At 41.3% G+C, this 13,699-nt stretch overlaps 1 protein-coding gene across 1 annotated transcript in view; it reads right to left on the bottom strand.

Moving 5' to 3' along the window:
* The window catches only part of LOC126355173 (protein embryonic gonad-like), a 351,172-nt gene extending 347,025 nt beyond the window's left edge, over nucleotides 1-4,147 (bottom strand). The window contains exon 1 of the mRNA XM_050005384.1: nucleotides 3,828-4,147. Coding sequence (XP_049861341.1) covers nucleotides 3,828-3,923 — 96 coding nt within the window. The 5' untranslated portion in view covers nucleotides 3,924-4,147. The remainder of the gene's footprint in view (nucleotides 1-3,827) is intronic.
* Between the last annotated feature and the right edge of the window lie 9,552 nt (nucleotides 4,148-13,699).

Genomic DNA, 13,699 nt, shown 5'->3' on the forward strand with positions numbered 1-13,699 from the left:
TATTTCTGCGCTTCTACGTCTGAGGATGCTGATGTGTTTAAAGTCTACGCCTTATCTTGAACGTTATGACGAATACTTATCAGCAGAAAACTACGTAATGTGATGACGCCCCAAAAGGGTGAAACGCATAATTAAGTAATATTTTGAAACCAACACTGTTTTCTTTTTGATATCCTTAGTATGAAGTGCTCAAGGCGATCAGGACAGAAACCCATACTGGGTGAAAGCACCGGCCTTTTAATTTTGACTGAGCTCATGATGCTTTTACCTTAGAGTGCATACATGCTGGCACAGCTATTTTTTGACAATTCCAACAAGGATATTTTTTTTCATTACACTCACTTGTTTACTCTGGAGAACAGTAATAAACAAAGGCTTAAGCGGAATAGACTAGTATGGTATTTCGAACTTATGGTTTGTATGTATAATTTATAATCTACTAAAACTATTTACAATTTCTTGACAATATTACCGAAACTGAAGTAATCATCCGACAACTGGGAACGACTCCTGTTAATTTTCTTCGTGCCAAAGTTTTGCTACACACCACGCAGAGTAAAACGTAATCTTGCCAGATTATCTACCATATCGAGAGTAGAACGATTTTCGTAAAAGAACTGTATTAATCCAAATTCTCGATTGTTGACAGAATCCTTAATTACGACGAAAATATAGATCTATAGTACTTACAATCAAATTAAGACTATCAACGACCAAAGGATCGACTGACATGTGTTTATAAATACACAGGTATTTCTCCAGGAGTTTTATATACTGTGTTCCCATACATCAGTAAAAGGTTGCTCAATAACTCAACTGGAGAACAACGAAAATGTGATTATGAGAATCATGAGATTTCTGCGCATATGACTGGCGTATTCTTTGCAGAGATAGAAACTTTGGGTACATATTCCTAGAACTGGAAAACAGGACAGAGAGAAATTACTCTGTTTATTGCGTGAACGACTTATGACGTCGACAAATAGGACGCTGCAAATACGTATCAATTAAAGTTTCAACAAATTCATGTGTTTTACAGGATGACAAAGGACTGACACCACATTTATCTTGTCTATATACTAACTTTCAGTGCCAAGAAATCGTTCGTCTATTTGTCTGTTTTGGAAAGCAAACAACAACGGCGTAATTCAATGCTGATTCTAGTACACGTCAGAATAACCCAACAGGAGACTGACTTCCCACATTCATTGCTTACGGTACCTAAAAGTTTTTTTTTATTTTCCTTGAGAAGATCGTGCCAATTTTAAGCTTACGCGACACACATCGTATGGCCACACGAATCGGCAGCAAAGAGATTAAGGCTCCCAATTCATTTCATGTTAGACGGAATCCAGTGTACTTTACGCCAAGTTTCTGAAGCGTCTCTTACGTAAACAATAACAGCTTCACCAGTGATTGTGAGACTGACCTTGAAAAGAGTATTGTGGCGCATCAGTCAGCGCTGGCTGACGAAGGAAAATTCACGCATTCGCCAGTCACAAGAGGTTCTGAAACGTGTTCGAGCATTAGAACTTCTACTCTTGGCTCTATTTTTCGCCTTTTTTCTAAATATGTGTCGTAAAAAAAAGGCAAAAGCCGGTATTTTTGGTAGCGAGTTAATGTAGCTACCATCTGTCATTTTGATGCAATTTATTAGCTAGCGAGATTGGCGGATGATTAGTTGTCGATTCTGTGCAGCAGGATTAATATTTTTCCGTTTTCCAGATGTGGAACGATATGTAAGTGATTTCCCACACTTATTTGTGTGAGTTCCGGAGCATTTCCACAATTATATTGCTTTGTAGATTGGCTCACGAATCAGACATCTGATGTACAATTTGATGCAGAATATATTGTGTTACAAGAACATACGCCAACAGAAGAATATCACATAATAACGCCATAAACATGCAGTGACAACAATGATAATAAAACGGTCCAACGCTCCCAATGAAACCAGCATATCGCCAGCCGATCACACATTCATTGTCGTACCATATCAATCCTTATTCCAAGTTTCTAAGACTACGGTTATATATCCTATTCTATCCGATTAAAATCGTATACATATCCAATCAAACTTCGACGAAATGTCAGTCCGGTGCAAAAACTAATAACATCTTATTATAGAGAAATATTAAATATTTCTGGAGAGAAGTACTTTAATATGTTAGCCACATGTCGGAACACTCGCCCATTTCCTTATTATCGCTCGCCAGACCCTTACTTCACTACTTTGAACTGTTTAATCAGTACTGAAGTGTTATGATTTAGATGATGCAGGCTGTATTCAGATGTGGTGAAGGCGTCCGTAAATATTAGCCAATCGTTTTGCAAACGTTCTTAGTTCTAGTAGGACGCCGGCCTAATTCTGCATCTTCACACTACACATACAATATTTAAAGTGCCCACAAAAAGCAAAGTGGCTGAAATAGAACGCTTTCTGCAATGAATATGCTCAATACGTTGATTCAGAATTGTCCCTGAGACCCAGAACAATAGAGAACCTGAGATAAACGTCGTTACACTGGTTGATAACGACAAGTCATAGAAAGTGGTAAACCACTGACAAAGTTTCCCCGGCAAAAGGTAGATTACGATGTAGTGTACACAATACAGGTTACCTGAAAAGTCTCACACACAAGATACAACACAAGTTACAATCACAAAATTTGTTCAACGCTCTGTCCTCGAGGTACACACAGACATGTGGGCGAAAATATTTACGACGATGGCCGAGCTGTAGTGTAGGTTAGCTGCATCACCATCGTCGTTGATTCTTTGTGAAAATGCGCCACGTAATAGGCGAGATTTTCGCATTACACACGGGTGACTACTGCGCCCTCGAAAGCACTGTCCATGGGATTCAAAGTCCAATGAACGTCCCACCTTCCGGCGGCTCCGGTGCGACGAATATAGTCATTCGGAATCGTGCTATCCAACCAGTTTCTGAAGTCCAGCTCTTAGGGCACCAAGTAAAATAAATACGCTGGGATAAATACGTTCCTAAAAGCGAGAAATCGCTGACGGCTACACTGGGCACCGATGTAACGCGTCCCCTGGAGCAAAGTCCATCGGAGTCAATCGCACCCTTCCAGTAGCACAGCTGCATAGTTTCGGAATCGTGTACTCGGATCAGTTTCTGAAGTGGAATTTTCCTGACGTCCTGTAGTAACCCTGAGAGGAATGCTTCACTAAAAGCGAGAAATTACTGATAAGGTTATTCTGTTCACCGCGGATTTAACCCAGCCTCAGCAACGTCGCCCCGTTTCGACGGTCCATGTGAAGAATACGGTGTTTCACAATCGCGTGTTCAATGTTTCTATAGCTGATTTTTTTCGGGCAACTTGTGCCATAAAGACACTGAGAAGAATGCGTCGCTAACAGTCGTATATCACTGACGAGTCTACACCCACAGCACTATTGGAAGCCTATTATTTACCTCCCTGCATTGCTACGTCCTTGATTCTTCGTGAATACGAGCCACTAATAGCTCTTTACACTGTGGACCGAAGATGTGACGCACCCTCATAAGCACAGAACTTCGGATTCAAGTCTGACCAGCGTCGCACCCTTCCGGCATTCTAGTGAGGCGAATTAGTGCTTCGGAATCGTAGTGTTCGCCTGGTTTTTGACCTGGGACGTTTCGAACACCCTTTATTTTAAAGGCACTGCGGAGCTCAAAGCGATAAATCACTGACGACGATACACCGGAGGCACTATTGGAAGCAAATTATTGAGTCGCCCTGCGCAGCTGCGGAGGCGAAGGCGGCGGCGGCAGCGACGGCGCTGCCAGCCGGCGACACACCCCCGCGCGCCTGACTCACCACGTCTGCGGAGGCCTGGGGCGCCGCCCCCCACCAGCGGCCGGCGGTGGCGGCTGCGGCGGCGGCGGCGGCCGTCGCGTCGCCCCCAGCGTCCATGTGCGGCGCCGACCCGCGCGCCGCTGCGCTCTGAGCGCCGTGTGTCACGAGCCGGCCCCGTGTGCCGAGCTCCGCCTCCGCCTCCGCCACGGCCGCGGCCGGCGGCGGGAATTTTTTCGCGCGCCTCGCCTCTGCCGCGGCCCCCTTCCCGCCGCCCACACGCCGGCCGCCGCGGCGCGTGCGGTGCCGGCAGATGCGCAGCGACGCGCCCGGACGCCCCCACTCTAGCCACCGGCGTAGCTTGCAGCGCCCGCCGCTTGGCGGCGCCACCTGTCGGGACGAGCGCTAGCACCGCCTCCCGTGGAGTGGGGAGGGCGACTGGGCGCTCCCTCCAGAGCCCCCACCACCACAGCGCACAGCCAGAGAAAGCTTACGGAGCATATCTCCGTGCTTCTTAGCTTCTGCGTGCCCCTTATGGCTCGTTAACTGCCGCAATACCATAGAGGGGGTTCTTTGTGTCCACCTTCTGGAAAACCGTCATTTCATTCTGGCACTTTATACCATATAATTTTGAAAAAGAAATATTATTTTGATGATGTCTTAGATCCCGTAACTGTTTCAAGTTTTCCAGTAAAACTTAGCTTAAAAATTTAAGTCTTAGTAGTGAATTTGACTTCGCGACAAATGCCAATTCATATTTTCACGTTCACTATGCTTCTTACATATCTACATCACCTTGAAACGAATGAAAATCAACGGCAGTTAACGAAATTTGTATTTTTTATTTTTTATTTTTTGTGGTGGTCATGAGTACCCTCCACTCAGTTTAAACATTACGGGAAATGCGTTGGTATTGCCGAGAGTGTACGAAAGGATATTTTCAGGTTTTCTACTCATACATCATAAACTAAAAAGTATGTTGTTAATAAAAGTTAAAAATATTTAGCATACTTTTTCTGTTTTTGGCCCTGGGCACAGAGTACTCCCCCCCCCCCCTCAACCCCTTTCATATTACTGGTTATGTAAAATGCATGGGTATTGCTACGGTTAACGTTGGAGCTGCCATAAACGAAAAATATTTTGGCGAAAAGTGTAAACAGCATTCCCATAGCAGCCTGTATAAGCACCGCTCTGGAACCTCAACAAACAGGAAGACGCCACTGTCAACCGTTTTCGGAAAAAAAAAACAGTCTGAAAATTTTATGTGTGCTTACACACTTTAAATGGTCGCTAGTATTCAAGGATCCGCAGCCAAGCGAGTAAAGGCTTAGTTTCAAAAGTGCGAGGTTTTTGGATCGAATATCCCTACCGGAATGTCTCTTTTTTTTCATTCCCACGTAATTCCAACAACAGATTTATCACGACAGCACAGGTTTCAATATTTAATGATTCATTTATTATTTGTGTAACATTTATCCTGAAAAAGGAGAAATAAATTTTCGTAAGTAGATGGAAAACAAAACTAGGTACGAGCAGCACTAGCGCGCGGTGAGTCCTCTGTACAAAACTTAATTATACATGTATTGATAATGCATCCTTTCCAGGAATCGAGAATCTCTAGCATTTTTGCCTATTATCGACAGTGATTCTGGAAGACATCGGTCGCAGAGATTCCAAGACTATGAAAATGTTTTAATTTCAGTAATATAAATGTGACGTGAAGTCGCACAGGAGGCAGGCTACCATTATCACAATAATCAGTCGTTCTACATCCAGATTCACTGGTCGCAACGGCAAAAATCAAGCATAATGCAAGGAATGACTTTCTTGCTCGTACGACGCGTTTTAGAGTTAGTTCACTATCAGATATACATTAGCTACTATTGCAAGCAGCCATGACGTTTCAAGTTGCATGCGAAACAAACATTCGCAGACAGCAGTATAATAGAAAATACAGTTTTCTGTTTTTCTCTTGATTGTTTTCTGAAACTTCCCCTTTTGCCAAATTTCGTGATTCTAGGCCAATAGGATACTATAAGTTTTCATGAGTGAGTTTGCGACTATTGACATATGTGACGCAAACTGCCGTATCTGTCGACTACATTGACCTAGTACTTAACGTTTAGTACACCGCTAGTGGACTATAGACCTTAGCATGTGACATGAATTTCTTCCTGAGAAAAGGAGTCCTAACAGACGGACTGACAGACAGAGTCAGATAAGAAACGACAAAAAATTATGTTATATAATTACAAATTTACAGTTCTCCGGATTTTTCCTTTGGTTGTTCGGTGAAACCTTGCTTCTTCTTGATTCTAGGCCAACGAGAATTACCCTACAGGTTTTGATGAGTGATTTTGCGAGTATTTCTTCTGTTTGCACTGACGTAGAAGTTTCAATGTTTTACATGCCAAGGGACCATTGACATCAGTAGGTAACGTAAATTTCAACTTGATATGTCAACCCCTTCCTAAGGAAAAGGGTTTTTAACACACGTACATACAGACGGACGGACAACCAAATGATCCTAGTATAAGCGTTCCGTATTTACCGATGGAGGCACGGAGCGCTAAAAAGAACGCACAAGAACATTGAATCAAATCAGTATAGTCATTATTTTTACATTATTGTATCTACATTTGTGACAAGTATAATCTGTAACCTATGGAGCACTGCACGAGTTAGCATGGTACTGATCATAGAAAACATAGAAAACAACACTTGTAATGAACCCTAAATTCTTGCATGTTTATTTTCCTACAATGTCTCTATTGGAAAACAACGTTGATCTACGTTCACAAACTGTCCTTAATTATCACACGATTTCGTGGCATGTCTGTTGTTATAATTGCGTGGGAATGAGAAATGCTTATAGGCAGCGAGAGTCGATCAACAAACTCTTGGTTATGACACTAAGCACTTACTCGCTCGGCAGCTGAATCCTCGAATATCAGGAACAGCAAACCTAAGATTTTCAAACTCGATTCTCTCGAGTTGCCTCTTCCTGTTCATATATGTTGAAGTTCTGGTCGAGCCCTACATACCTTATCAGTATGAATCAAATCGGCGAGGGGAAGTTCGTATGGTTCCCTTGTTAATAACTGAGCAGCGATAAGATTATGTAAATCCTTGCTTGAGGTTTCTCCGCTAGTATGGATGTCGAAAGTTTGGGAGTTAAATACCAGGTCTACATTGTCGAAACGTGAACAATTACAGCTACCTTCAATTGGTTTGTTTCATAGCTTCTCTCCTAGTAGTCACGATATTCTTTTATTTATATTTTGCGGGGCGCGTTTCGGGAAATGATTCCCATTTTCAAGTGCATTTCTCTCTGTGTACGATGCCTGTACACTGTTATACCTGTATACTAACGCACTCGAAGATGGGATACATTTCCAGAAACGTATGGTGCAATATATAAATAAAAGGAAATCATGACTGGTAGGAGAAAAGTTATTTGGATAGAAATCCAATGTTTTCACAGTGGTGGCTTTCACAAACCATTTCTAATGGATCAAGTCAAAAAATTAGCTTCGTTTTTATACACATTTATTTTTGCTGTAAAAACTGTTATTACTAGAACTGTAACCGGATACCGACGACAGTTTTGAAGAGGCAGAGAATGTTTATGGCCGTATATATACCATAATATGGCGTTGCTGAAGAACTCTTGGCTATGGATCTATGGAAGGATAGCTATGTAAAGTGGTTGGAAATTCATGAAACTTTGGTTACCTCTACCACTATTTTCGCCACAGTTGCATGTCCAGCACGAAAAGAAAGCGCTACGCTTCTGAATGACTGACTACTAGACAGGTATGTGGAAAGGACTTGTAATTAAGTAGTGCGCATGCTTTTTTTCACTATATATTGTACTTATAGTTACGTAGTTAGTTTTTCGAGACTTTAATGTTGACATCTGCACGTCATTTTCATTTTCTACAATGTAGTAAGCAATAAATGGAAAAGCTTAAGTGTTAAATTGAGGACTAGGTTACGTTAGCTTTCATTCCAAAGTGAAAATAACAACACTGCCCAACATTCAGCTCCACACAGTCACCAAAGCTCCTTCGTGAACGTTATAAACATATCATCGGACGTGTGAAGTAGCAGGATACACATACTTTAACAGTTTCGACTTCGCACTAGTGGTTACCAGTGTAATTTAATAAACTGTTTTCCTAGTGCCCAATAAAATTGTACACATCTAAGTTTGATAGCTGATGTTGCGACTTTTTATCAAGTTCTGTCGCGGTAAACATTGGTGAAGGTGAAACCTGTCTAACCGTTCGCCGAATCAATGAGCGTAAATTCTTCATTTGTTAACCCGATTGTGAATTATTGTTAATGTTGTGGGCTTCAACCCGAAGAGAGGTCTGACGGAAGTATGCACGCTAACCTATCCTATGGATAGCATCTACATGACTACGCTGCAATTAATAATTAAGTGCCTTGCAGAGGGTTCACCAGACCACCTCCACGTTATTTCTCTGCCTTTCCATTCTCTGACAGTGCGTGGGAAAAGAGAACACTTAAATCTTTCCGTACAAGTTCTGATTTTTCTTATTTTGTTATGACAATTATTTGTGTCTATGTCTATGGACGCCAAAAAAATATTTTCGCATTGGAGGGTGGAAGTAGATGACTGAAGTTTGATCAGAAGCTCCTGCCGAAAGGAAAAACGCGTTTCATTTAATGATTGTCACCCCAATTCGCTTATAATACCCATGTCATTCTGCCCATATTTCGCTATAATGCAAAATGAACTGTCGTCCTTTGAACTTCGACGGTGACCTCCTCCAGTCGTATCTAGTACAGATCCCACACCGCGTAGCACTACTTCAGAAGAGGACGGACAAGCGTAGTGTAAGCAGTCCCTTCAGTAGACCTGTTGCAAGTGTTCTGCCAATAAACCGCAGTCTTTCGTTCAATTCCCACACAACATTATCTTACGATGTGTGTTGGAACTTACTTCTGGTACCGCTATCATTTTCCTCCTTCTCTGTTGTCTTCCTGAAGGTTCTTGGGAACTGCGTTTGGGCTATAATTTTTTCTGATTTTCTTGTCGAGATCATTTTGCAAGACATTTCTGTGATGATTTATACCGTTGGCATATCAACAGAAAATCACTCAGAGAAATACAATATCTCTATTGTAGCATCTACTGTTCTCCCGCTCTTGCTAAACAATGCCCTGAAGAAACGTGCCGCTCTTCGTTGGATGCTATCTATCTCTTCAATTAATCAAATCTAGTAAGTGTCTCACACGGGTAGATAGTGTTCAGTAATTGGTATGACAAGTGGTTTGAAAGCCACATCTTTCGTACATGAACTAAATTTCCTTACAACCTTCAAATGAATCCAAGGTATCTGACTTTCTTAAAATTACTTTTATGTACTCATTCCATCTGAACTAGCGTACTGTGTGAACTTTTGGTTTCCTCCTACAGTTTTACTTACCTTTGTTATGAGACTGGTTCGCAAAGTAATCCCCATTTGGCTGTAAATAAAAAAACTTGGACGCAAGAAAATTGTTATATTCATCTTGAAGCTACACCGTTTGCTATTTTTCAACATAGTCACCATCTAGCGTACCTAAATTTTATTCACAATTATTATTAATTTTATTTCAGACCTAAGATACGAAGCTTCAATGCCCTAAGTTTAATTTTAGTTCTTATTTTGGCAAGCATATAATGTTTTTGTTAGCAATGACTGACAAGTTATCAACATGTAAGATTAGGTCGCTCTAGCATAGCTATTCTGCGTTTAATCTGAAATATATTGCGCCGGCCGGAGTGGCCGAGTGGTTCTAGGCGCTTCAGTCTGGAACCGCGCTACCGCTACGGTCGCAGCTTCGAATCCTGCCTCGGGCATGGATGTTTGTGCCGTCCTTAGGTTAGTTAGGTTTAAGTAGTTCTAAGTTCTAGGGGACTGATGATCTCAGATGTTAAGTCCCATAGTGCTCAGAGCCATTTTTTTGAAATATTTTCCGTACAGTGCTTTATTATGAGCACCTGCAAGAAACCTGTAGTCTTTCGTGATTATAAGAGGAGGGGTGTCTGTCTGTCTGCTAGGATGACTCACTGCAGGGAGGTTAAGATGGTATCTGTCGTAGTGTTGTATTTAATATGGGAATTCAAGTTAAAGAAATATTTACCCGAGCGGGCTTTGATCGTAGTTCAGCTTCGCACTGTCCAAGCACGCTGCACACATCCCCTCGTCTTACAAAAACGTCGAATGCAGTACATGAAAGATAAAAGATCAAGTAAGTTAAAGACAATGCGTAAAACAAATCTTACATAATATGCAGATATATTCTCTTAAAATCATACAAATGTTCCCTAACAACTCCTAATTATTAGACTTGTACACAGGAGAACGTCTTTCTCAGTTATTCGAGAAAATTTTATGAAAGTATCTGATCAACAGTCGATGATTATGGCGGATCAAATGACACCAGGTCTATTCATGTTCGTTACTCTCACTAAAAGTTTCTAGTATATCACTTCCTCTCTGTTCTACAAACAGAGAAAAAGAAACAGTAACCCATTTCCATTTGCCATAGAACATAGCGCTGCTACTTGTGATTCGTTGTTATATGATCACTGACGCATTGTTTACGCGCTACGTAAATTTTATGTTATTGAAAACTGGTTACAGTCTCTTGCCAGAACACAGTTTCACTTTCTCGTTTACATCTTACTTTCCAGTGTCCGCCTGCATAGCTGGGTAGTAAAGCGCTTGCTTCCCATGCACTGGGCCCGGGTTCATTTCCTGGCCTGGTCGGAGATTTCCTTCGCTCGGGGTCTGGGTGTTACGTTGTCCTCATCATCGGCCGCAAGTCGCCCAATATGGCGTCGAGTGAAATAAGACTTGCTCTTGACGACCGAACCCGAATGAAACCTCCCGGCCAACAATGCCGTACGATCATTTAATTTTTTTATACTTTACTGTAACAAAAGCAAAAGGGGATGGAAAGGAAAAAGAAGTACTACAAGCGTTTCACTAATTTACAGATTCCTTCTTCATAAAATTCTGCCACTCTGCCACCTGGGCATTTGCCCTATCTTTCACAGCATTTTTAAGTGCGTCGTCGTTCTCCCAGTGGTGCGATGCAAACAACTTCTTCGTGTGAGTGAACAGATGAAAACCACTTGGCGCTATGTCCCATTTCAATCGCTTCAAAATCTCAACGATCGTTGTCATGCAATAACACAACAGTGGATGTCAGCATACTACGACATTTGTTTTGATACGGATCGATTAATTTTCTTCAAAGTTTCACGATAGACATCTCATCGTCAACACTCTAGAAAATAAACCAACGAAACTCCATCGGCATCCCACAACCCCGTAGCCGTAACCTTCTTCGACAGCAAGTTTGGCGTACTTTTTCCGGCTTGCTTGGAGAATTGGTATGGCCCAAAGTCATCGACTGTTGTTTCGTTTTGGAGTCTACGAATGTCACTTAAGTTTCGTCACCAGTCACAGCTCTCTTCAAACAAGCTTGCCCTTTCGAATGGTAGCATGAAAGGAAGGCTAAGGCAGAGCCCATTCATCAATTTTTGTGGACCTCTGTGAGCAATTTTGGTACCGACTGAACACAGAATTTTCGGTAGCCTAACTTATGTGTGGCAACGTCGTATAAAACCGTACTTGAAATTTGTAGGAATTGCTCAGAAAGTTTAGAGTTGGTGAGTTTTCGATTTTCATGAAATTTTTCGTGAATTTTCTTGACAAGATCATTACTCACAACAGAAGGTACACCACTTCTTTCTTCATTGTAAATATTTGTTCCACTTCTTTTACAATATTAGACCCATTGCTGTGCAACACCTTCACTCATAACGTTTGGACCGTGTACAGTAAACAAATGATGAATAACTCCTGGTGAAACGTTTTGCGCAAAAGAAATCATATTACTGGTTGCACGTCACATCATATTACAGCGCTCGTGTTTTAAGGTTATAACAAGCAAATGCCGCAAGAACGAGATTCGCACCTTCACAGCCGGAGGTTTACTGAATCAGAGAACAATGGCGGCGCTTCGCACAAAAATACAATACTAGCGCCGTGCTAGAGCGGCGGCTACTTTCTAAACCGCCCTACTAGCAAAATGACGAATCCTATTGGATGAGTTGTACCAATCAGTCCCTCCTGTTGGACAAGATTCCCCCTAAATTCATTTTCGCCTCAGTTCGATTCAGTATTTCTTAGTTAGTTTTCCGAGATACCCACAGACCGAATAGAGTAATCACAACAGCATATTTCTAGTCCGTTTCCACAGCTGCGTTTACCTTCATAGTGACATTTAGATTATTCTAGATATTGTTCCCCCCTTACGTGCTAGAGCGTAAAAATGACTTTTGCATCAATTAAAAATACTTGTTCTTGCCATTTAAGTAGCGTTACTTATTTCAAAGTTTGTGAGTGAAACCAACACATATTTAATTTTACGCTTGTGTTCCAGAAGTTGGAACAGATCTTTTACTTACTGAATTAATTAGAACGTACCAAAATATCTCTCATCATTTTTAGCAATTTTTATTGAAGACTTATAGGAAATGGCAGCGCCTGCTTGGCACGATAGCAATACATGCCGATGCGGTACAAACTATCGCTTCTATCGAATGATTACTCCCACATTTATTAAAACAGAACCGACGTCGAAATAACCTTTGTCGTCATTCCACCAGCAATGGCGGATTGTTGACTGCTGATTTAACTTTCATTTTTGTAAACTGTTTCACACTAATGAACATTTAGCCCAAGCAGAAAGTTATTTTTACAATTATTTCTTTGTTGTGGAACGGTTGGTAGAAATCTGATGAATGACTAGCATTTTACTGATCGGATAATAACAATATCAAAATTAAAAGTTCAGTTTCGTTGATTGCGACACAATAATTAACTCATCATTTCGTTTACTGTTGTACAATACTAATGCCAATTACTAATTTGGTAAATAAATCATACTAGTCCAATTCGCTATTATTGGCGGAATTTCCAATAATTATTAAATTCTAAGGTTACTTACAGACAAATTTAGGATTGGTCACGTTCACAGGAGCAACTAGAATCCATTGATTAAAAAGTTGTCGCACTTTGTACACTGCATTCTGTTCTCAAAAATGGTTCAAATGGCTCTGAGCACTATGGGAATTAACATCTGAGGTCATCAGTCCCCTAGAACTTAGAACTACTTAAACCTTACTAACCTAAGGACATCACAAACATCCATGCCCGAGGCAGGATTCGAACCTGCGACCGTAGCGGTCGCGAGGTTCCAGACTGAAGCGCCTACAACCAATCGTCCACCACGGCCGGCGCTTTCTGTTCTCCACGGGAGTTTAGAGTACTGATTTTTGGTGCACCAATACGAAGTTAAACGAGAAACTAAACCATGTGATTTATGCCAAAAGCGTGTACGAAACATGTAGCCACCGCGCAATGACTGGTCGATGTAATGCAGGCATAAAGATAGTATTCAGCAAAGTGGAAGACCAGTGTGTATAAAAAACATTTCTTATACGAAGGATTGAGTGTAACGCTAAACAGGATTTAAGATTATGTGTTGGTAACAAGACAGAGATTTGAAATAGCCATTTATCTCTAGGCCTATCCACCATAACGGTGAATTTAGTGAGCAAAGGTATATTGCTTCAGACATATTGACCTTCTCTTTCACCCAGTTGTTGTACAGGGCACTCGCCACAACAGACAACTGTGAAAGCCTGGTATACTAAGGTTCAGTGTATTCGTAGTGCCACGACTCCTTATTATGTTTAAACTCGGAACACTCCGCAGAAATAAAATTCAATGATTTGCTCGGCAAACTGTGTCATAGCACTTATTGTAAAACTATTTGTTTAGTTTTAAACATTCTAAGAACGA

This window comes from Schistocerca gregaria, chromosome 3 (genome assembly GCF_023897955.1).
Source record: "Schistocerca gregaria isolate iqSchGreg1 chromosome 3, iqSchGreg1.2, whole genome shotgun sequence".
Taxonomy (NCBI): Eukaryota; Metazoa; Arthropoda; class Insecta; order Orthoptera; family Acrididae; genus Schistocerca; species Schistocerca gregaria.